Here is a 26,687-nt window from a genome sequence, read left to right as displayed (position 1 = left end):
TTTTTTTTTAAATTATTAATTACTCAATTATTAAATACAATAAATATAATTAACAGGATTTATTATAGAAATTTCCGCATAAGGTATATGCTTCAAAAAGTACTTGCTGGCTTGATAAAAACGGAGATATATGGAAGGCATTCTCCATCCTATATATACATATCTACTTTTCCTCCGTGAAAGTTTTGCTATACTTATTTTATGGATTTTATTTTTCCATCAAACTAGGACAACAAAAAGTTTTTTTTTTAAAAAAAAAAAGAAAAATAAAAGCATCCGAATTAGAGGGTACATCCCAATTATGTTGGTAGCTACCTCTAAAGCTGTGTTTATTTTTGAAGATGAAAATAGTATTAGAGAGAATTTTTGTATTTTTTTTGTGACCTTCATTTTTTATACTCTATTTTAATTAAATCAAATTCTTTATTTTGATCCTCTAAACTAATCACATCCTAAAAATCCTATGCAAAAATCAACCTAAATTTATTAGATAAACCTGAAATCAGATGAATAAAATATATGAGGGAAGTGGGTCAACACCTATGTCAGAGAAATCGGAATCTATACTGAGGTAGCCCTCTAATACAACAGGCTAGCTGGTATGAGCAAAAAGGAGTGTGTCCCACCAAAAATTCTGCCTGAACAACAAAAAGTTGTGTCGTGCAATTTTAAGATATATTTTTGAGATGTATGTATATCATAAAGATAAAATTATATACAATGCCAATTTTCTTATCTTTAAATAATGGAATTGTTCTTCTGCCATAAAAAATAATGGATTTTTTTAGTTATCGTTTTTTTCCTTTGACTTTCTCATTCATTTCTCCTTAAAATTGGGTTGTAAGGCTTTGGCTGTTTCGTTGTAAAAGACACAACAGAGAAGCATGTGAAGATTTCCACTTGGAAATGTCTTCATAAAGTGCTGCGTACACTTCAAAGGTTTATAAAGGAAAAATGATTGCAATACCATCAGGGAAAGAAGGCATGACAAAAAGCCACTTTGAGGTATATGATTGACTTTTCTCACCAACTAGCTATGCCACTATATTATACACGTTGCATTTCCATATATAAATTAACCTTCTATTTCGTTTTCTTTTCCTTCCGTCTCCTACCAAAACGTGTTATTGAGTAAAAGAGAAAGATATTAGTACAAAATTTTATGGATGTTAGAAGCAATGTCACTAAATTAATGATAGGTAAATTTGTGGGATAGATGGTGTACCCCACTCTTCTGTCTAGTTGATTAATCTAACATTAATTTCATTTGGTGGTATTGCAAGGCAACTTCATCAGGTGGGAAAAAGCAAAAGATCGAAGAGACGTATATATAGGAAAAAAAGGTGTTCAAAAATATACATTGCGGAATAAAATGATCTATTTTGTATTTAAAGTATATTATAAACAGATGACATATTAAAAAGTGTACTCGTTGATCAACTCTTGAAACATAAAAATTCTTCAATAGTGTGAAGACTCTACGTGTATCCACACCCAGACTGACCTCTTTTCGTCAACAACTTTGACAAGTGGAAAAATAAGAATAGAGAAGTGATATTGGGATAATTCAACGTGCAGCCTAAGGCTCTATTTATAGCACGCTAAGGATACCAAATTCCTTATCAAATCAAAATCATTATTGATATTATCCTTTTTTAAGCTATATTATTTCTTATTACCTTTTATTGCTAATCATTTAGCAATTAAAATTGAAATAATAATTGACCAAGTCAAACTTCTAACTAGCCGCCTTTCCAACCCAAATTCCAAATACAAAATCATACATGTTTGTTTCTCTTCTTTCACCAAATCTTTCATACTATTTATATTTTCAGTGCTAACAAAAATATAATAATATTCCACCTTTTTTTTAAATCAATTAATCATTTGATCATATTAAATTCTCTAATTTAATTAATCATCAAATATTAAAATAATTTCTTTAATAGAGATTAGAACATTCGTTTGTGTGTGACCCCGTAGGTTCAATACTAAGCCGCTAATATATTAATCAAATTAATATACTAATCAAGGTAGGCGTCTAGCAACACTCCTTAACGTTCGAATAGCATGAAGTAGCATTTTACTTTCAAGAACCATTAGAAGAGTAGTGTAATAATTTCTTCCATCTTTACAGCTCTGGGTTAACTCTAGAGTATGATATTACTGTCAAACCCTTTTGAGTTAACTCATAATGACTTAAGAAACTCATTTCTTCTTTCATTTAATTTTCCTAGCAATGATATAATTTTATTCATAGAGCTCAAACTCATTACCAAGAGTTGATAAATTTCTTCTTGATTAATCATTAATTCTACAGGTATTTAATCATATCCAATATCCATTCAACAAGTGTTCTAAAGCATCAGGTGTCCGGAATCAAAATACAACAAATAACCTATTAATTACTATGACAATCTCTAGTCAAAGAAAGCTATTATACCTCTTCTTGAGAATTTTCTATTGTCAGTTTATGGTAAATTTTAACCATTAGAAAATTTCAATTGAGTCAGTTCAATGATCACATCAACATGTAACTCATCTATATATGCAAATTAATAAATGAAATCTATTAATATTTATCCAATAAATACTATCACATATATATTAATCTATCTGGATTATTGATATCCTATTTACAATAATCCTATGATCAAGAATGATTTAGATTACAATTAGAACAAACTTGTTTCTCATTATCATAATCTCTATTGTAATAACAAGTCTTTAATTTTAATCAAGGACATTATCAAATGGGCCATTTAATCAAATGGTAAAATATGACAATAAAAATAAAACAATACTTTATTATTAGAATTAGAATTGATTACATGATGACTTGGATCGTGTGCATACAAATTTATTTCCAATAATCTCCCACCTTCCTAGAGCCAATCATTCATGAACTTCATTCCTAATTCTCATTTATGTTTGTCAAACTCTTTTATGCCAAGCGCCTTGGTGAAGGGATCTGCTGCATTCTCCTTTCCATCTACCTTTTCAATCTTAATGTCACCATGTTCTATTATCTCTCTAATCAAGTGATACCTTCGCAAAATATGTTTGGAATTTTGGTGTGATCTTGGTTCCTTTGCTTGAGCAATAGCCCCATTATTGTCGTACAATAATGGGACCGACTCTTCTATTGAAGGAACCACACCAAGTTTAAATTTGAACTTTTTCATCCAAACAGCTTCTTTAGCGGCTTCACTTGCCACTATATATTCTGCTTCAGTAGTTGAATTTGCTACCGTAGTTTGCTTGGAACTTTTCCAACTTACTGCACCACCATTTAAAGTGAAAATATATCCAGAAATGGATTTGCTATCATCTTTGTTTGATGCAATGCTTGCATCAGTATAACCCTTCAGTTTCAATTTAGAGTCTCCATAAATGCGGAATTGGTCTTTAGTTCTTCTTAAGTACTTAAGTATGGTCTTAACCAGTTTCCAATGTTCCTCACCAGGGTTTGTTTGATATTGACTAGTTACACCTTGTGCATAAGCGACATTAGCACGTGTACAAGTCATGGTGTACACCTTGTGCGTTCTCTTTCTTTAGGAGTTGTTGGACAATTCTCCCTACTAAGAGTAATTCCAAAACCTATAGGCAAATAGCCTCATTTGGAATTATCCATGTTATATCTCTTTAAGATAGTATCAATGTACATAGATTGGGAAAGTCCAAGCAACCTTTTAGATCTATCTCTATAAATCTTTATACCTAGAATATAGACTGCTCCTCCCAAATCCTTCATGGAGAATTGTTCTGATAGCCAAATCTTCGGGCCTTGCAATGTTAGTATGTCATTTCCAATTAGTAATATGTCATCTACATATAACACTAAGAAAATAATTGCACTCCCACTGACCTTTTTGTAAACACATGGATCTTCCTCACATTTAACAAACTCAAACTTTTCGATTGTCTTATTAAAATGAATGTTCCAACTTCTAGAAGCTTGTTTCAATCCATATATAGATCGTTGCAACTTGGAAACTTCATTACAACCAGCCAATGATGTGAATCCTTCAGGTTGTGTCATGTACACTTCCTCTTTCAACTGTTTTCACATCCATTTTCCATATCTCATAATCATAGTATGTTGCTATGGCAAGTAGAATCTGAATTGATTTGAGCATTGCCATAGGAGAAAATGTTTCGTCATAATATATTCCTTCATGTTGACGATATCCTTTAGCAACAAGGTGAGCTTTATAGGTCTCGACCTTTCCATCTGCTCCAATCTTTTTCATGTAAACCCATTTACAACCAATTGGTTTTATATCCTTTGATGTTTCAACTAAAGTCCATACTTTGTTGATCTTCATTGATTCTATTTCAGATTCCATGGCTTTTTGCCATTTGTTGCAATCCGAGCTTCTCATGGCCTCTTCATAGCTCTTAGGGTCATCATCATTATGATAAACCTCATTTGACATGTCATCTTGCACCATTAAGTTTAATTTATCGGGTGCACGATGCATTCTAGTAGATCTTCTAAGAGGTTCTTCTGTTGGGTTCAAAGGTTGCTGCAATTGTTAAAAGATTGGTTCATTAACTTCTTCTTGAAGAATGACTTGTTCTTGAACAATAACTGGTTCTTGAGCCATAATCGTTTGAGTTGAAGAGCTTTGTCCTAATTTCAAAACATCAAAGAAAAGCCTTTCGGTTTCCATCTCATGTTCTTGAGTTATGTTATCATTGGTGACTTGAGTCTCATCAAGTTCAATTTCTTTACCATGGTTTCCTTCTACAAGAAACTCTCTTTCCAAAAAAGGTTGCTCCTCTTGCCACAAACACTTTATGGTTAGAAGGTTGATAGAAATAATATCCCATTGCTGCTTTAGGATAACCAATGAATCTACACTTATCAGACCTTGCCTCAACTTTATCTGTTTGCAATCTTTTAACATAAGCAGAGCAACCCCAGACCTTGATGGGTTTAAGAATTGGTTTTTTTCCTTTCCATATCCCATATGGAGTTGTAGAGACTACTTTTGTAGGAACTTTATTTAGCAAGTAGGTTGTTGCTTCTAAAGCATATCCCCATAAGTTTAATGGAAGATCAGTGAACCCCATCATGGATATAACCATATCTAGTAAGGTTCTATTTCTTCTTTCAGATACACCATTGTGTTGTGGTGTTCCCGGAGGTGTCCAATGAGAGAGAATCTCATTCTTCTTTAGATAGTCAATAAAGTTATCACTAAGATATTCTCCTCCTCTATCATATCTAAGCATTTTGATACTCTTAACAGTTTGCTTTTCAACTTCACTACGAAATATTTTAAACATTTCAAATGATTCAGATTTATGTTTCATAAGATACAAAAATCCATATCTAGACATATCGCCAGTGAAGGTGATAAAATAAGAATATCCTCCTTTGGCTTAAATCTTCATGGGCCCACAAACATCTATAAGAATTAGTCCCAATAACTCAGAAGTTCTTTCTCCACTTCCAATAAATGGAGATTTAGTCATTTTTCCTTTGAGACAAGATTCACAAGTTTCATATGATTCATAATCATAATTATCAAGGTAACCTTCCTTGTGCAACTTGTTAATTCTTTTCTCGCCAATGTGACCTAGCCTACAATGCCAAAGATATGTTTTATTTACTTGATTATCTCTTTTTCTTTTGAAACTAGAAGAAACATGCATAATCGAGTTATGATTCACATCGAGTAAGACATAAATGCCGCGTTCGAGATAACCATTCACATATAAATCATCATCATGATAAATTGAGCAAATGTTATTATTAAAGATAATGTGAAAACCTCGCTTGTCCTACATGGAAATTGAAATAATGTTTGAAACAAATTTCGGAACATAATAACAATCTTCCAATACTACTACTTTTCCAGTAGGCATTATTAAAGAAACTGATCCTAAATCTAAGGCGGCAACATTTGCTTCATTCCCTACTTGTAGATTTATTTCTCCTTTCTTCAACCATCTAGTTATTTGTAGTCCCTACAACATATTGCAAATATTAAAACTAATGCCTATATCTAATGCCCACATTGAAGAATCAGTGACAGTTAAAGAAATCATGAAAACATTTTTCATTAATGTCTTACCTTGTTTCTTTTATCAAAGAATCAAGATACTTCTTGCAATTTCTCTTCTAGTGACCTTTCTCCTTACAAAAGAAACATTCAGCATCAGTTTGGTCAATCTTAATCCTTTTGTTCTTGGGTTTGGTCATACCACCCTTAGGTCCAAGATTCTTCCTTTTTGGTACTTTGTCTTTCTTCTTGGAGCTCTTGCCAACTACCATGACAGTTCCTTTCTTCTTCTCAGAAGCAATTTGATTCTCATAATCATTTAGCAGATTAAGCATCTCATGCAAGTCACAACTCATCTTATTCATGTTGAAATTCGCAATAAATTATGAAAATGAATCAGAAAGTGATTGCAGAATCAAATCTTGAGATCAATCATCTTAAGAACATGGGGTCCAACCTTTTCATTTGCAGCAAATGAGGATCTAAACAGGGCCTTAGATAACTGAAATATAGCCGTCCTGCTTTGACCACCGTACATCTTCTTAAGATGTTTTACGATCTCATATGGGTCCATGTCTTGATGTTGCCTCTAGAGTTCTGAACTCATTGATGCCAAGATAATGCGGCACTTAGCAGTAAGGCACTCATCTAGGTACTTTAAAAAAAACCTTGGTTGCTTCAGCATCACTCAGATCAGGTGCTTCCATGGGAGGCTTATCAATAGTGTCAATAAGCTTCTCATGCATGAGAACAATTCTCAAGTTGCGGTACCAATCATCATAATTGGCTCCGACTAGTTTTCCAGATTCAAGAATACCATGAAGTGATAGAGAAGACATACTGTTGATTAAACACACAACAAAATATAGTTATGTCAAAGCATAATTTTTCAAACCTTTTAAAAAATATAAAATTATTAATAATATTTCCACTAATTACAATAATAATATATTAATGTAAGAAATACTTATTTCTTTTAAGTGGATAACATAAAGCCTCTTAAAAAATTGTGAGCAAGCCACTTGGTTATCTAGTCGTTTCTCATACACATTCTAAGAAAATGTATCATATTCATTTTCAAATCAAAATAAGAAATAACATATCATATAAGTTCCTAGTTGTCAGGTCAATCCTATTGATATCAATAAATTAATTTTAATACTGCTATTGGTTGTCTAAGCACTCAGTATATAATTAATTTCAAAAACATGCATCTTATGCGAGAAAAAAAATAATTATTAATTATAAGTCTCATGTTCGTCAGGTCGTTCCTTATTATTAATAAAAAAAATTACATCATATGTCTCAATTTATCTTTTCTTTTCTATAAGTCCCCTGGTAATCAGGTCGTTCCTTATGATTAAACAATTTAATATGTAAGATAAATCAGATGACAAACTTATTTATCATTTAGATATATAACAATTATATAATTATGCATATAGCATAAAAAAAATTCTCTCAAACAATTGAACGAGATACAGTGCTTGAAGCGCATACCTCTTTGATATCACATATCCTAATGTACCGTTTGTTCCATTAAATTAATATCCAGCAATTTGAAAATAAAAGAATTAATAACAAATTGTTCAAAATTAAAGCAAAGGTTTAATCTTTTAAAAGGAATCCAAATAAAATAAAAAATATTTATTTTCCTTTATATAAAAATACCAATGTATATGATATGCAACACCTCCAGCAAATCAAGCACTGTATTAACAACCAATTGCAAACATTCCACCAATTCAAAACAACATCCACATAACAAGATTACAAATTGCACAAAAAAAATTAATTTGATTTGACAATGTAATCATGCAATCATAACAGGCAGCATTACGTGTAAGTAAATAAAAATTGAAACATTTTCAAAATTTGTTAAATATAATTTAAATACAAAAGACTCATTGCTCTGATACCAATTGTAGGAAAAAAAGCGTTCAAAAATACACATTGCGGAATAAAAGGATCTATTTTGTATTTAAAGAATATTATAAACAAATGACATATTAAAAAGTGTATCAGTTGATGAGCTCTTGAAGCATAACAATTCTTTAATAGTGTGATGACTCTACGTGTGTCAACACCGAGATTGACCTCTATTCATCAACAACTTTGATAAGTGAGAAAATAAGAATAGAGAAGTGATATTAGGATAATTCAACTTACAACCTAAGACTCTATTTATAGCACGCTAAGGATACCAAATTTCTAATCAAATCAAAATCATTATTGATAGTATCCTTTTTTAAGCTACATTATTTCTTGTTACCTTTTATTGCTAACCATTTAGCAATTAAAATTGAAATAATAATTGACCAAGTCAAACTTCAATCTAGCCGCCTTTTCAACCCAAATTCCAAATACAAAATCATACATGTTTGTTTCTCTTCTTTCACCAAATCTTTCATATTATTTATATTTTCAGTGCTAGCAAAAATATAATAATATTCTACTTTTTTTAAATCAATTAATCATTTGATCATACTAAATTCTCTAATTTAATTAATCATCAAATATTAAAATAATTTCTTTAACAGAGATTAGAACACTCGTTTGTGTGTGATGCTGTAGGTTCAATACTAAGCCGGTAATATATTAATCAAATTAATATATTAATCAAGGATTCAAGGTAGGCGTCTAGCAACACTCCTTAACGTCCAGATAGCATGAAGTAACATTTTACTTTCAAGAATCATTAGAAGAGTAATGTAATAAGTTCTTCCATCTTTATAGCTCTGGGTTAACTCTAGAGTATGATATTATTGTCAAACTCTTTTGAGTTAACTCATAATGACTTAAGAAACTCATTTCTTCTTTCATTTAATTTTTCTGGCCAGGATATAATTTTATTCATAGAACTCAAACTCATTACCAAGAGTTCATGGATTCCTTCTTGATTAATCATTAATTCTACTGGTATTTAATCATATTCAATATCCATTCAACAAGTGCTCTAAAGCATTAGGTGTCCGAAATCAAAATACAACAAATAACATGTTAATTACTATGACAATCTCAGGTCAAAGAAAGCTATTATACCTCTTCTTGAGAATTTTCTATTGACAGTTTATGGTAAATTTTAACCATTATAAAATTTCAATTGAGTCAGTTCAATTATCACATCAACATGTGACTCATCTATATATGCAAATTAATAAATGAGATCTATTAATATTTATCCAATAAATACTATCACATATATATTAATCTATCCAAATTATTGATATCCTATTTACAATAATCCTATGATCAAGAACGATTTAGATAAAAATTAGAACAAACTTGTTTCTCATTATCATAATCTCTATTATAATAACAAGACTTTAATTTTAATCAAGGACATTATCAAATGGACCATTTAATCAAATGGTGAAATATGACAATGAAAATAAAATAATATTTTATTATTAGAATGAAAATTGATTACATGATGACTTGGATCGTGAAAATATAAATTTATTCCCAACAGTATATCCAGAAAATAAACCTTATTTGGCTGAAAAAGAAGGACCCGAAAGAATTCAACAAAGAAAAAATTAATTAAGGGCCAGAAACTAACTTTCATAAAGATGTCAAGGAAAGGCCGTAGCAGCAACATAATGAACTAATTATGGATACTAGTTATCTCCAACTCTGTAGCACATTAGTACTGTCTCGATAAATTCTGCATTTTGGATTAAGTTTACAAATTTAAGTTTGTAGGTCGAGTTTGTAAAGACATCTCAAGGCTGACTTCTATAAAATTAAATTTTTGGACAAAATTTTAATGTGTAAAATGTACTCTCTGATCAAGTGATCGATCCATAAATTTTTTTAGTCGGAACAAAAAATTCATAATATTTCATAGAAAAAATATTAGATATTTTTATAAAGTACATAGTGTTATGATAAAAAAAATTCATAAAATACTAAAGTTTCTATCTATTACAATCGATTTCTATGTATTTTTTATTTTAAAAATATTGTACGATTTTCTTATTGGCAATACTATAAAAATTAAGAACATAAGTGATAAAATTAGTACTAATTTTTTTTCTCTTTTATCTCTCATAACTTTTTACATTAATTTATATAGAAAAATTATCTTATGAGGATAATATTATTTTTTTATAGGAAGAAAATAAAAATTATTAAATATATTTAAGTATAAAAATTTATGTTGTCGGGACAATTGCCCCCAAGAGGTTAACTGTGCATCCACCCCTGCCGTGATCTATTCGTAAGGGAACCAAATATATCACAAAATTAAATTTACTCTTCAAACTAAGTTTGGAGTGTCTCAAACAGAAAACGAGACATAATTAAAGATGAATAGTCCTCTCTGCACCTAGGACACCCCAACAAAACGGTGTAGTAGAAAGGAAAAATAGATTTTTAGAAGAAATAGCTAGAACTCTCTTAAATGACACTCCACTTCCAAAATATTTTTGGGCTGAAGCTATCAACACCGCATGTTATATTATGAATAGAGCCTTAATAAGACCCATTCTTAAGAAAACCCCATATGAATTGTTTAACAATAGAAAACCAAACATTGCTCATTTACATGTTTTTGGATGTAAATGTTTTGTCCTAAAAAATGGTAAAGAAAGCCTAGGTAAATTTGATGCTAAGGCAGATGAGGGCATCTTCCTTGGTTATTCCCTACATAGCAAAGCCTTTAGGATATACAACAAAAAAACCATGACAACTGAGGAATCAATACATGTTTCTTTTGATGAAACTAATATTACCTCTCCGAGAAAGGAGTTTCTTGATGATATTGCAGATTCTTTGGAAGATATGTACAATCAAGAAAAGAATCTAAAAAGGAAGAGAAATGAAGAAAACAAGGATGTTCAAGATGACATAGTCCAAGAAAATTATGATCTTCCCAAAGAATGGAAAACTTCAAGAAATCATCCTCTTAACAACATCATCAGAGATATCTCAAAAGGGGTAATAACTAGACACTCTCTTAAAGATTTATGCAATAACATGGCATTTGTTTCTATGATAGAACCTAAAAACTTTAAAGAAGCCATAATAGATGATCAATGGATAGTTGCTATGCGAGAAGAGTTAAATCAATTTGAGAGAAATAATGTTTGGGAACTAGTTGAGAAACCACATAACTACCCCATTATAGGAACAAAATGGGTATTTAGAAATAAACTAGAAGAAAATGGTATAGTAATTAGAAATAAAGCTAGACTAGTTGCAAAAGGGTACAACCAAGAAGAAGGTATAGACTATGAAGAAACATTTGCACCTGTAGCTAGATTAGAAGCCATTATAATGCTTTTAGCCTATGCATCTATTATGAATGTTAAACTATATCAAATGGATGTCAAGAGTGCCTTCTTAAATGGTCTAATCCAAGAGGAAGTATATGTAGAAAAACTTCCCGGGTTTGAAGACTCACAAAAATTAGATCATGTCTATAGGTTAAAGAAAGCACTTTATGGGTTAAAACAAGCACCTAGGGCTTGGTATGAACAATAAAGTAAATTCCTATTAGAAAAGAATTTCATTAGAGGAAAGGTAGATACCACCTTATTCATAAAGAAGAAGAAGAATGATATCTTATTGGTACAAATTTATGTTGATGATATAATCTTCGGATCTACTAATGAATCTTTGTGCAAGGAGTTTTCTATTAACATGCAAAGTGAGTTTGAGATGTCCATGATGGGTGAGTTATATTACTTTATTGGACTACAAATCAAACAAACAAATGATGGGATTTTTGTCAACCAAGCAAAATATTGCAAGGAACTCATCAAGAGATTCGAAATGGAAAACTCAAAACACTTGGCTACTCTTATGAGCACTAGTTGCTACCTTGACAAAGATGAGTCTGGTCAACCCGTTGATGAAAAGCAATATAGAGGTATGATTAGATCTTTACTTTACTTATCTACGAGTAGGCCAGATATTATGTTTAGTGTATACATGTGTGCAAGATTCCAATCAAAACCAAAGTTTTCACATCTAACTGCAGTAAAAAGAATCATAAGATATCTCTTAGGAACTGTTAACTTAGGATTATGGTACCCTAAGAATTCTTTATGCAATTTAATAGGATACTCAGATTCGGATTTTGCCGGATCTAAAATAGATAGAAAGAGCACTAGTGGCACATGTCAGTTCATAGGGTCTGCTCTTGTCTCTTGGCACAGCAAGAAGCAAAATAGTGTAGCATTATCCACAGCCGAAGCAGAATACATCTCTGCTGGTAGTTGTTGTGCACAAATCCTTTGGATGAAACAACAACTATCTGATTATGGGATTGTATTAGACCATATTCCCATAAAATGTGACAACACAAGCACCATAAATATATCTAAGAACCCAGTCCTCCACTCTAGAACCAAGCACATAGAAATTAGGCATCATTTTCTTAGAGATCATGTCCTAAAAGGTGACTATGTTCTAGAATTTGTAGATACCAAAAACCAACTCGCAGACATCTTCACAAAACCACTACCCAAAGATTCTTTCTACACCATTAGAAGAGAATTAGGACTTCTAGATGCTAGTGACTTAGACAAATGATTTGTTTTATGCTTTGATGTCTTATGGCTATGTTTTTAAACACTTATTAATATGTTACTTTCTAATTTAGTTGTTTTAATTTGGTTATCTTGGATGACTCTCTAAAGTATCTGACATTATATTATAGTTTATGAATGAATTATTATCATCCTTGCTTAGTCTATGTATGCATTATAGTCTTCCTTGCTTGAATGATTATGAGTGAATGTATGATTTTATGTCTCTGTACGCACTTTGGCTTTTTGTTGATACCAACGGGGGAGAGAAAGTTGGGCTTAAATCAAGAACTCATATAATTAAATAACTTAATTTCAAGTGAAGCTTAAACTCAAAAACAAAGGGGGAGAATTAAGTGAGTGATCGATTAGAAGATAGAGCTTGTATGCGTTTCTTGATTTCAGGTTTGTCATCATCAAAAAGGGGGAGATTGTAGAAGCAAGCTTCATGATGATGAACCAAGCAATTTTGATGATGCCAAAAGCCCAAGTGATTGATTCAAGACTTCAAGATCAAGCATCAAGAATCCAATCCAAGATTCAAGATTCAAGAGAAGAAATCAAGAAGCAACAAGTCAAGACTTCATATAGGATAAGTATTAAAAGAATTTTTCAAAAATCAAATAGCACAGTTTTGTTTTACAAAAGAATTTTCTCAAATTTTCTAAGTTATCATAGTGATTACTCTCTGGTAATCGATTACCACTTATCAGTAATCGATTACCAGTGACCAGTTTGGTTTTCAAAATGTTTTCAAATGATTTGTAACGTTCCAAAATGTTTTTCAAATAGTGTAATCGATTACACTATATTAGAAATCGATTACAAGTGAATCTAAACGTTGGAATTCGAATCCAATTGTGAAGAGTCACAACTTTTCATAAAATGCATTGTGTAATCGATTACACCTTTGTGGTAATCGATTACCAGTTAACAGTTTTGAAGAAAAAGTTAAGAGTTATAACTCTTAACATGGTTTTCTCTAAAGTCACAACTTTTCCAATGGTTTCTTTGACCAGACATGAAGAGTCTATAAAAACATGCCTTCGGCACACATTCAATAGACATATATGATATTCTTCCAAACAATTCTTTTTCAAAATCTTTCTGTAACCATTGCCCATTGCTTTTTCTTTGCCCAAAAGCTTTCTAAACTTTGTTTCAAAATTTTGTTTTTCTGCAAGTGGAAATTCTGCAGAAAACAAAAGTGTGCTATCTTTTCATCCCTTCTTCCTCTTGACAAAAGATTCAAAGGACTACCCGCCTGAGAATTCTTTTGATTCTCCCTTCTCCCTCTTGCAAAAGATTCAAAGGACTAACCGCCTAAGAATTATTTTGATTCTTCCTTTCCCTTTAAACAAAAGATTTCAAAGGACTAACTGCCTGAGATATCTTTTGTTTCCCCTTACAAAGATTCAAGGGACTAACTGCCTAAGAATTCTTTGTCTTAACACATTGGAGCATACATCCTTTGTGGTACAAGTAGAGCGTACATCTACTTGGGTTGTTATACTGAGAATAAGAGAGGGTACATCTCTTGTGGATTAGTTCAAGTAGAGCGTACATCCACTTGGTTGTTCAAAGAGAACAAGGGAGGGTACATCCCTTGTGGATCTTTGCTTGTAAAGGATTTTACAAGGTTATTGAAAATCTCAAGAACCGGTGGTTGCTTGTAATGGATCTTTGCTTGTGTTTGTCTTCTTCTTCCCTACACTCTTTATTTTCCGTTGCGTACTTTTTATTTCCACTTTACTTTTGTCTAAGTTATTGGTTTTGTTCTTTACTTTCTCATAACTTAGTTGTAAAGCCTAATTGAATCTAGTAACATTAAGAAGGATAAATTTTTGAATTAATCAAGACACGTTCATAATTAATTCAACCCCCCATTCTTAATTATTCCGAGGCCACTTGATCCAACAACATTGAGCTTTGAGATTTTAAGCATAACTACAAAAATAAATATAGAAGATAATTGTAGGTACCCAATGTTGGTTGGGTCCTTCAATATCCCTAACACCTTAAAATATGATCACTTATCCTTAATGCAATCTCATTCACATTCAGTGCCAATATACTCTAACTGATAACTTCTAATGAATTTATCCTTATGATGCACTATAGACTTGAAATTACCATCCATTATTCAAAGACCACAACAACATGCAAAATTGACAACAATAACTTGTTAGGAAACTATCCAATCGCATAAACAATTGATCACCAACACCAATAGTAACCTAACCTACAAAACCCCAAATCCCCTCCCCCCAATTGATGAAACCATCAAATCAAACAAACATATAACGTATAATGAAAATTTCATCAACACACATTAAATATGAAAGAAGCCATTCATATATCTCCACCCCAAGTATAGAGCACACATGAAACAAGGTGAATACCAAAGAAATAAAAACCAAAAATACAATACAAGAACATAGCTTCATAGACAACAAGAATCTAACTGAAGAAGGTTGTGTCTTATGAGAACTCAATTGCCGATGAACTCCACTACAAATGCTTCAAAACCAACCTTTAGGTTTCCCTACCTTTTTTCTCTTAGCGTTTGCATAATGCCATTGGACCCTTTGATCAGCTTTTATAAAGCCACCTCCAAAACAACGTCATTTTACTTAACATGCCACCTCATCTGACCAATCAACATTAACAAACATGTAATGTACCAAGATGGGTCCATTTGTAAAATAAAGGACCAAATTGAAGATTATAAAACTTAATAAACAAAATGGAAAAAATAAGAAAACGTAATTGATCAAAATGATATTTTAGACTATTACTATTATTTTCATTATATTTAAGACTATAACTATAGGTAATGACATATATATAAAAATCAAAGCCAACATTAAATTTTTATCTCTTCTCGTTGAGACATCCCTCTCCTAGCTAGGGTTTTCTTGCCCTGTGAGTTGTTGCACCGATAGTTTTGTCATGGATCCAACTACTCTTGAAGGTTTGTGAATTGATGATGATGAAGATGAGGTCATCCTTCAAAATGATGTCCCAAACCCTTATATTTGTCTAGTTGGAAAGTTTCCAATAGAGAGATCCATTCGAGTCTCCATCATTAAGGAAAGAATGGCTAAAATATGGGATCCTCTAAAAGGAGTCTCAATCAAGGTATTGGGAAAATGCCTCTTCCTTTTTGAATTCTTCCACCACCTCAACTTCTAGAAGGTTATCAAAGAAGATCCCTAGACTTTTGATACGCACCTTTTTATTCTCAATGTTATTCTTGAAGGAGAAGTTCCCCATCAGATACCTTTGGTAACACCCTGAAATTTCGCTAACTGAAAATCAATGTTTAATTTATTTCTTGTGTTATTTGATTATTTGATTGATTTGGATGAGTTGGGGTGTTGTGTGAACTAGCTATGTGTGATTACTTGATGTGGATGTTAGGTTATGTGGAGTTTGATTGACCTATATTGAAATTATGAGATTTCAAGTTTTGCCCAAACTTGATTTGGTAAAACCGCAATCCTAGACTCGTTAACCATTGAATCCCCTTCAAATTTGGATTGTTGGTTCATAACCCATGTCTTCATACTTTGACCGTTCGTATTTTCAAAATAACACTTTTGGACATCTCACTTAGAGAGACAAGCGCGCTAAGCGCAATTCCAACCCTAGGAGAAAATTCACTCAATGAGATCAACTCACTAAGCACAATTCCAGCCAATAGAACAATTGTGCTCAACATGAAATGTCACACTCAGTGCCAAAAGTTGAATTTCGCTTAGCGAGAAGAGCTTGCTAAGCGAGATCTGCAGATTATAAATATGTTCTTCTGCATGAAAAACATGATTTTTCACTCTTCTTCTCTCTAAACGCCCACCCAAACCCTAACACCTTCTTCTCCACCACCCACGACCATCAATGGCCACCACGAGTCGTCTTTGCTTGCTACTGGACCATCACACAGAGAGGAACACTTTAATTGGAGCAGAGTCCTCAGAATCCACCTCAAGGATTCGATAGAGAAACAAGCTCTCAATATTTTCTTTCATAGTTTCTCAGAGGTAACCTTGACTTCTATGCCTTTCTCCTAGTTAGTTTGAGCTTCTCTTAGTATCTCTTGTGTTTTGGGTACCGTAATAGGATGTTTTTACACATCCTTTGAAAAACCCTTGAAATTGAGACATTGTAAAATTACATTTTTATAAAATTGATGCTGTTTTCATGGCCTTCATCGAACCTTGGTCACATTGGCATGATTGGAATTCCAAAATGATGTCTCTCTATAGTAGAACCCGAAACACCCCTTAGCCCCTTTTATTTTGATAGGGGTATTTGACCCCAAATGTTGATATTAACCTTGTTTTTGAAATCTATACTAAATTGTCTTTGATTTGGTACATAGAACTCTGCATTTGGACTGACGAACGTGAACATGAGAGGCCTCTAAGCGATGCAGAGAGGAGCTGACAGAGAGCTCACGTTAGGTGAGGGGAGTTTATTATAATTTATGGTTTTGATATCATAATTGGGGTCAGGAAACCCAATTATGGGAATGTATGTTTGTCCCTGTGCATGCTAGTTTTCAAGAAAGATAATGTTTTCGACTAATTACATGTGATACATCCGTTATTGATAAAGGACATTATCATTTTATTAGACTTATGTTGTATGAAGACCTAGGGAGTGTGAATCTCAGGCATGAAATGTATATGTATGTATGTGTGGAATGTGATTACTGATGATGTTGTTATTGATGATAATAATTGATATGAGACGATCTTGGTGTTTATGATAATAATGATATGAGATGATGTTGTTACTGATGATAATATAGATATGAGATGATGTTGTTATTGTTGATAATGTCATTGAGATGAGATGATGTTGATGTTGATATTGATAATGACATTGAGATGAGATGATGTTGATAATGACATTGAGATGAAATGTTGTTGATGTTGATAATGTCATTGTGATGATGTATGTTGTGTATGTACATGGGGGGTGTCGTGACCATGTTGGATATCCCTGATGGGGGAAATATAGTGGTTAAATATTTTTAAGCATCTTTCAAATGAAAAGGTGACTTAGAATCTTTAATTATCCATGGTTAGTGCATTGATGGTGTCCATGTGTCATAATTCATACTGTATGAAAATAGTATAAACTTTGTTAGTAAGTACTTGTAGCTTTTCATGAGGGAAAATACTTGTACTTGGGGGCATATCACTCGATTTGGAACTCCCTTGTGACTCAGGCTAATCACCATAGGGAGGGGGGAGTTGCTTGTGCACGATAGAGTGACCTCGACACTTGCTGCCTAGTTTTCCTAAGTGTGAGTGTTGTGTGGACACACTCAAGCTATTTCCTAATGAATGGTACCACATTGCATTTGAGAGTTGAGGTTAGCTGCATGCATCATACTGAGCATGATTGATTGGAATTATGGAAAACTTGTTATGTGCATGTTGAATTGATGGATAATTGTGTATGATCATGGTACATGTTATTGTTTTCTTGCTAATTATGGCCATTTGATAATTGTTAGTTTCCTTTATAATAACCTCACCCTTGTAATTTTGTACTGTGTGGTTGGTACCTATGATGATAACGAACCTTCATTCATGGGAGCAAATGAACAGTAGTAGATTACATGGAGGGAGATTTTGTTTGTGGGAGCTACCAAACTGACATGATCACATTGGGATTAGTTTGGGGAGAGAGTTGTATTTTGTTAATCAAATCCTCCATAGCCGGTTCCATAATTCTTTTTGATTTGGGGATGAAAATCACATATTTAAATATATTTCTGAACTAATTTATTTTTCGTCATGTGAACGATGAATATTGGGTTAACATATATGTATATATATACATATTCAATTGAGTATTTGTGTGTTGTTTGATGAAAGTGTATCGCGGAAAATTTACTCTCACTTTTCACAACACAAATTAATGAAGTTTTCATTTAAAATTGAAATTTATGTGTTTTATGGAGCCTTGATATCCTCACAGCATGGGTAGCAGGGATGACTCTAGGTGACTTTGCATTGAAGGCTTAACCCTAAACCATTGTCACGTGCATGCTGCAAAGGGGAGCATAATCAATAAAATCAGGAAGAATATCGGCATGAATTCCATAAATCATGTTGCAATTAATGAGAGGAATTATATGTTATTGGCATTTTCAAAAAATCCACAAATATTATTTCCTAAAATAGTATAGCTTGAAATAAATGTAGGCAATAACTCTGATATTATGAGTCATCAATCTTGTGAGTATACTGAAATAATCATTGGGGACAAAAAAACCATTAATGCGGTGGAAACAGCCACAACCAACACCACTGATGCAATCCTACCCCCCAAGGAAGAAGATTGGGCCAGAGATGCAAGAAAAGGCCCTAGGATTCTCATGAGCCTTAGGGTAGATTCTGGGCCCATGGCTTAAGTATGAGCCCACTTATATTTGTACATATTAGATTAGGATTTCATTATTTTTGGGCCTTTTATTTAGGGCTCCATAATGTAGGTAAGGTACCCTAGAAATGTAGGATTTTTCAGTCCTTGTATTTTATGACACCTAGACTAGTTTTTGTAATAGAGGTAGTTTTTTAATTTCACATGCATTAAGTGAATATTTGATGTGTGTGTTGAGAAATAAATTTAATTAAATTGGGAGAAGCCCAATCAAATTAAATTTTAGAGGGGAAGGTGAGCATTTGCTTGCTACACCTCATTGCCACATCATATAGCTACATTTTGTGCATGTCCTTCATGCTTTACATGCCTCATGACACCTAAGCACACTTAGTGGAGAATTTTGGACTTGATCTTGGATTAGTGGGCTGAACCATAGCTAAAATTCACTAATCATAATTAGTGAAATTTTGGCTCCAAAATTTGGCTCCACAAATTCAATTTCAAATTCAAGTGAAATTTGAATAGAAATTCAAATTTCCCTCTAATTTTGTGTGACACTTAGGCTATAAATAGAGGCCATGTGTGTGGATTTTTTCAACTTTGATCATTTGAAAATTACACTTCAAAGTTCAGACCTTATTTGAGGCACAAAATTTCATGCTCCTTCTCCCTCCACTCATGTTCTCCTACCTTCAAGCTCTTATCCATGGCTTCCTATGGTGATGAGCTTCTCTTGACTCATCTTCTCCTTGAAGTGGCGTCTCCAATCATCTTTCTTTCTTCTCCATTTTGATGCCATTGATCTTCAAGAAGCAAAGGACTCCATTGATGAAGAAGATCCAAGGCCTACAAGCTCCACATGGGTAATGTAGTTTCTTTGCACAATGATATTTGTGATGTGGCCAAAAATTATTTTAATATTCTCTTCATGAGCAATGGATATGAGGAAAATGCTACAGTTGATACGATTTTCCTAAGACTAGACACAAATGATAATGCCTTGTTAACAACTCCTTTTGATCATGATGAATTTAAACGTGGAATTTTTCAAATACACAATAATAAATCTCTAGGCCCTGATGAATGCAATCCCACTTTCTACAAAATATTTTGGGACATCTTAGGAGTTGATATTTACAACATAGTAACTATATGGCTAGACCAAGGTGTGTTTCCTCCTAATTTGAATAACGTTGACATTGTTTTGATCCCAAAAAAGGATAATCTTACTTCGATGCTAGACTTGAGGCCAATTTCTTTATGCAATGCCCTCTACAAGATAGTATCCAAAGTCCATGCAAATAGGCTCAAGGTTCTTCTCCCTAAGTGTATTTCCCAGGAACAATCTACCTTGGTGGAAGGTTGTTCTATCATTGACAGTGTTCTTGTTGCCATTGAAACTATTCATCACATGAAATGTAAGGTAAATGGTAGAACTAGTGAATTTGCATTAAAGATAGATATTAGCAAATCTTTTGATAAAGTAGAGTAGGACTACCTTATTACTTTTATGCTAAAAATGGGCTTTGATAAAAAAAAATGGGTTTAATGGATTCAACATTGCATAACAATTGTAGACTTCAATATCATGATCAATAGGGATGGTGTTGGCCCTATTATCCCCAAGAGGGGACTCAGACAGGGAGATCCATTAGCTCCATCCCTTTTTATCTTGTGCATGGAGGGCCTTACATCCCTCTTGCAAAAAGCTGAAAGCAGAGGGGATCTACACGATATCAAAGTGTGCAAAGGAGCTCTAATCCTCTCACACTAGTTATTTCATGATGATTGCTTTTTATTTTGCAGGGAAATAAACTCTAAAGCTAAAACTTTACACACCATTTTCTCTACTTTTGAGAAACCTTTTGATCTTGGAGTGTACTTCAGTAAATCTGAGATTTTTTCAATAAAAATACTTAGCTAAATACCAGAGAGGTCACCTCTTTTCTCCTTGGTGTATTTGAATGTTTAGGTACTAAAAAATACCTTGGTGTCCCATCTATGATGGGAAGAAAGAAGAATTCCATTTTCAACTACCTTAGATATAGAGTTTGGAAGAAAATCAATCATTGGTTAGGCAGACATCCTTTAAAAGCTAGGAGGGAAGTCCTCATCAGATCAGTGGCTTAAGCAATTCCTTAATATTGCATGAATACTTTCCTCCTTCCTACCACTCTTGAAGATGAAATTGAAAAAAAAAATGATGAACTCCTTTTGGTAAGGCTCTAATAAAAGATCAGGTGGAGGTATCAATTGGATGAGATGTGTTTCGGTCATCTATATGGCATTAACTTGGCCATGATAGGGAAGCAAGGTTAGAAATTTCTTTTAACCTACCAAGATGCTATTGATACTAGAGTCTTCAAAGACAAATATTTTCCTAATGAGAATTTCCTTCATGCTAGCTTGGGTCATAACACAAGTTTTACTTGGCGTAGCATCCATTCTTCATGGGCACTATTAAAGGAGGGTGTTAGATGGCGTTTGGGAGATGGCACAAAAATAAATGCAAGGAAGGACCCCTAGTTACATGCCTAAGACAATCCCTACATTTAAAGCCACCTATAGTGGGAGTTGAAGACCTTATAACAAGTGAGCTAATTGTTTCCTCAACTCTCACTCAGCGTCTGATTTGATTAATGTTTTGTTCTATCCAAGAGACATCCAGAAGATTAAAGAGATCCCAATTCATACAATCAACAATGAGGATCATTTGATATGGAGTAACAATAGGGATGGTCACTATTTAGTAAAATCAGCTTATTATACAACAACAAAGACTTTGGTAGACAACTCTAATCTTTGTGTTCCACGAGAATGACATTCAATATGGAACTTAAATATTCTACATAAATTAAAAAATTTCACGTGGCGGTTGCTGCAAGATTGCCTTCCCACAAGGCAAAGTTTGATTGATAGAGTCCAATGCCAAGGTCTATGGCCTTTAAGCGAAACTAACCTTGAATCAGCCTAGCATGTTTTCTTTGATTTCCACGAAGTGAAGAATTTTTGGGACCTCTCAGTTTGTTGGAGCTTAATCATTTCAGTCATGCAAAATGCAGAACCAACCATGGATTGTATCTTCTCATTGCTGAAATCCTTAAATGATGTCAAAAAGTTAAATTTTACTGCCACACTTCGGTGTATCTAGAAGCACAAGAATGATTGAGTTTGGGAGAACAACACAAAACAAACAAACATCTCTTTTTAGTTTATCTCATAATTATATTATTCAATGGAGGAATGCCCAACTGAGGAGTTTCAATTAGCCATATTGTGAACAACCCCAACATGTTGATTCTATAATTCAATGAAAGAAACCAGCTTGCAGATTCCTCAAATGCAACACGAATGCCTTTCTCTTCCTTGACTGCGGATTATATGGTGCAGGAACCTGTATTAGTGTTACCTCCATTATGTAAAATTTTTCTAAGTTGTGGAACTTATGTATAATTTTGATGAACTTGTCTTTGTTAATAGAATTATTTAGTAAAAATTACTTAGTTGGTTATGAAAATATATTGGCATGCCCAGTGGGACTAGTTTGCCAAAAAAACCCTATATCTTAAGAACAAGTCTTAATAAGAATTGTATGTTGTTAAGAAGTGGTAGAATGACAATAAATAGTCAAAGAAATCGTAGTACTAACAACAACAATAATAACAACAATAATGCTACAAACACTTCTACTAATAACAATGGTAGCAATGAACAAAATCGAACAAATCTACCTTTTGGGGTGAATTAGGAAATGGTTATGTGTATTAGTCATGCAAATAATGGCAACATAAATATAAATGGCGAAGACGCAATCTATTTACAAGTTCAGACAACTACTGTTGAGACTTCTTTGCCAAAAAATAATGTAGTGTCAACTACAAATACCCTTCCATTTTCTACTATAAGACCATAGGGTATGCCACCATTGTCTAACGAAATGAGCATGCCTCAATTGAGTCTACCCATGCCTCATAATCAAAGTAAAATACCACATATTGTAGATAGTAGGCGAACCAATAGGCTTCTAGAACTTGGGGGCAACAACCATTCTTATGATGTTGATCAGTTACGAAATATAAGAGTTCCTATCAAAGATAGGATAAATGGAGATAGCAGCATGGTCTCCATAGGTGTTTCTAATAAAGCATTATCAATTTTTAGACAACAAATAGACCATAATAATCATGGCATGGTTAATACTTTGACAAATCACATGGCCTCAATTTTAAATCCTTTGTTGAGAACTACCAACAAAAGTTATCAACAAATGAATGGTATCCAAACTCGAATAGGAGATGCTTTAGCCATTCCTAGAAACCAATTTGGAAATATACATATAATTTAGGAAATATCAGTGCTAGAAAGACCTAATAATAATAATAATAATAATAATTAAGTTAGTGTCCTAGCACAGTTAGTGAATGATAGAGATCAACCAAACCATATTTTGGTGAATAGAAATTAGAATGCAAATGAAGTTCCGGCTAACATGCAATGAAATCAAATACTTTGAGGACAAAATGGCCTAAACAAAGATTTAGGCTTTGAATCAATTCAAAATCCTCAAATTAATCAAATGATTGAACAAGCCTTGAATGGGCATGGTTTCAAAATATGAAATGCAAAACCACCTTATTTCATTTCTGCCTTCCCTGATTATATTTTACAATTTGAGTTGTCAAGGGGTTATAAGGTGCCTAAATTTTCAAAATTTGCAGGTGAATTAGAAGAGTCTGTTGTAGAACATGTAGCTTGTTTTCTAATAAAATGTGGTGATTTAACCATTGATGAAATTCTTAAAATGAAATATTTTCCTAGTTCTTTCACAAAAAATGCTTTTACTTTGTTGACCACATTACCACCAAATTCGATATATACTTGGGCACAACTCAAAAGGGTGTTCCATGAACATTTCTTTAGAGGAGAGATTATGGTTGGTCTCATAGATTTGACAACTACTAAATGTTTTAATAGTGAAACAATTGAGGATTATTTAAATAGATTTCGACAAATGAAGTCTCAATGTTATACTCAAATTCCTGAACATGAACTAGTTAGAATGGTTGTTACAGGTTTAGATTTTTCAATTCGAATGGCATTGGTAAATCGACAAGTTAGGGATATGGCACAATTAGCAAATAGGGTAAGAAGAATCGAGCAAATAAAATTTGAGAAAGAAAGGAAAAAAATTTGATAAAGTAGAAGGGAGAAAATAATATATGTGGAAGCACATAGAGATAATGATAATTCTAAAAATTATCAAGATTTGGATGTTAATCAACAAGAATATGAAATATGCGTGGCAAAATTATAGCCTGTATCTCCTTATGCTTGTCAAATGTTAAAATTGAAGGAAAAACAAAAATTTCCTAATGCAAAATATATTTTCGATGCTACTAAGGCAAATAAAATATTTGATATGTTATTGAAAGATAAACAAATTGTTGTTAGTGAGGATCATAAAATTCCTACTTTTGAACAAAGAAAAGGAAAAAGATATTGTAAACTCCATAATGTTTTTGGACATTGGACCAATAGTTGTTTACATTTAAGAGATATGATCTAAAAGGAAATTGACAAAGGAAGATTGAAATTCGAAGAGAAACCAATAAAGGTGGATACTGATCCATTCCACATCTAGGCTAATTATATCGAACCCATGTAGATCATGATGATAGGAGCTTTAATAGAAATGCCAAAAGTGAGCACTCCTATATCTAAACAAGAGGTCAATGAAGCCCTGGAAGAATTCAAAAAGGAAGAGGAGTCAGTCTTCCCACCTGTAGAGGAATCATTGGTTGAATTTCTCTCAAAGAAATAGAAAGTAGAGAAAGAGGTTATGTTGTATCCTCGTTGTAGCACTGTGTTCAATAAGTTGGCTGCTAAGGCTTTTAAAGCTTCAGATATTTGAAAGAGTTTTTAGAAAATTCAGGAAACTGAGGTTAAAGGAAAGGAGAAACATAGTATAAGTATGACTATAACCCAATTCCAGAGGCCTTATAGTTTTTCATAGAAAAAGTCTTATGTCCCTCACGCAAATGTTCCACCAAACAAGTGGTTTCGGTCGGGGAACAAGGGAACTAGTTCATGTTTTAAAGAATTCAAAGTTAATAGCTTGGAACTTTGAAGAGGAGGAACTACTGAAGGTTCCAGGAAAGGATACTATTGCTACCAAAGTCTTCCATGGGTGAATAGGAACATGTCGAAAACCCAATGGAGGAGGCATCAAAGGATGAAGAGGGATGCAATATTAGTAATTTAGCAAATGAATGGTGTCAGACCTTCAGTCTTTGACATAATAACCAAAGGCCCACCCCCGGGTTTCAAAAAGAAAATATCAAGCAAGAAATAGGAAGGGAAGGAAATGATAAATGACTCTTTTGAGTCTGGTTTTAATGATTCGTTGGAAGCTTTATATGGAGTAATTTTGATATTACCCACAAAATATGCTGGAGACTATCAAAATAGGAACATACTGAGTGATTATGCTAGGGATGATTATTTCGATGATCCTTCTCTAAGCTCCAAGGAAGTTTGTGTTACACAAGTTTCATGTTTAACTCTTCATCAAAATGTTGCTGTATTCGATCATTCTACTATTGATATGAAATGTCACATGAAACCACTTCATTTGACAGCTATGGTAGAATACCAAATTATTAACAAGATTCTGATCGATGGAGGGGATGCATTTAACATCCTACCAAGATCTATGTTACGAAGGTTTGGTAGGACCGTATAGGATTTAATACCTCATAATATAATGGTGTCTGATTTATGTGGGAAGCCTTCAAATTCTCAAGGGGTAATCGGTTTGGATGTTTTAGTAAGTAGTAGAAGGCCTACAATGTTTCCAGTGATTTCTTTGCAAGCCAACTTTAACATGTTATTGGGAAGGGAATGGATCCATGGAGTAGGAGCAGTTCCATCAGCAGTTCATCAAAAGATTTTCTTTTGGAATGAAGATGGAAAACTCAAAATGGTGGAAGCAGATCAATCATCGTATGGAATTTATGCTGCTTTTGCAAGTAAAGGTGACCAAGCAATGCAAGAACTGCTCCATTCAAAGTCGAAGATTCATTCTCTATGAACAATAAATCAGGTGATGAAAATGACAAGTTCGTTTGTTGGGATGCAAATAGAGGTTTCCTGTTAATTAACAAGGACATCAAAAAATGGCCAAAGTTGAAGAGTCATGACGTCTTCAGAAGTGTATGCAAGCTTTATTACTAACCTATTGGCTTACATAGTTGATAATATGAAACAAGTAGCTACAACTATTGTGGCAGTCAAAATAAAAAAATGGCTATTGTGGCCATCAAAATTAGAGAAGTGGCTACTACGACAGTGGAAAAGAAAGAAAAGATGGATGATAATGCCATCAAAGAAAAAGGGAAAGAGATGGATGCTTATGCCATCGAAGTAAAGAAATAAAAGATGGATATTGATGCCATAAAAAAGGGAAAGAGATAGATATTGATGCCATCGAAGTAAAGAAAGAAAAGATGGATATTGATGCCATCAAAGAAAAAGGGAAAGAGATGGATATTGATGCCATCTAAGGAAAGAAAGAAAAAATGGATACTGATGTCACCGACGAGAAAAAAGAAATACCAAATGATAAGGGGAAATCAAAAGATGTTTTCCAGCGAAAAGGTAAGCAGTTAAACTTAGATTGTATTTATGATAATTCATCTTTAGGATTTGAAAAACCAATGTCCTCGAGATT

The 26,687-nt window shown here is 33.1% G+C and overlaps 1 protein-coding gene across 1 annotated transcript; it reads right to left on the bottom strand.

Annotated features, from left to right (window-relative positions):
• Positions 1–4,031: 4,031 nt before the first annotated feature.
• On the bottom strand, positions 4,032–4,457 carry LOC114413638 (uncharacterized mitochondrial protein AtMg00820-like). Its single transcript, XM_028378177.1, has one exon. The coding sequence runs from the start codon at positions 4,455–4,457 to the stop codon at positions 4,032–4,034; it is 426 nt and encodes a 141-aa protein (XP_028233978.1).
• Positions 4,458–26,687: the final 22,230 nt, after the last annotated feature.

This window comes from Glycine soja, chromosome 1 (assembly GCF_004193775.1).
Source record: "Glycine soja cultivar W05 chromosome 1, ASM419377v2, whole genome shotgun sequence".
In the NCBI taxonomy this organism is placed as follows: Eukaryota; Viridiplantae; Streptophyta; class Magnoliopsida; order Fabales; family Fabaceae; genus Glycine; species Glycine soja.
Note: the sequence above shows the minus strand (reverse complement) of the source record. Positions and strands in the feature narration are given on the sequence as shown.

Coding starts and splice junctions, on each gene's coding strand:
- LOC114413638 (XM_028378177.1), bottom strand. CDS start 4,457: ATGGTGCAAGATGACATGTCAAATGAGGTTTATCATAATGATGATGAC.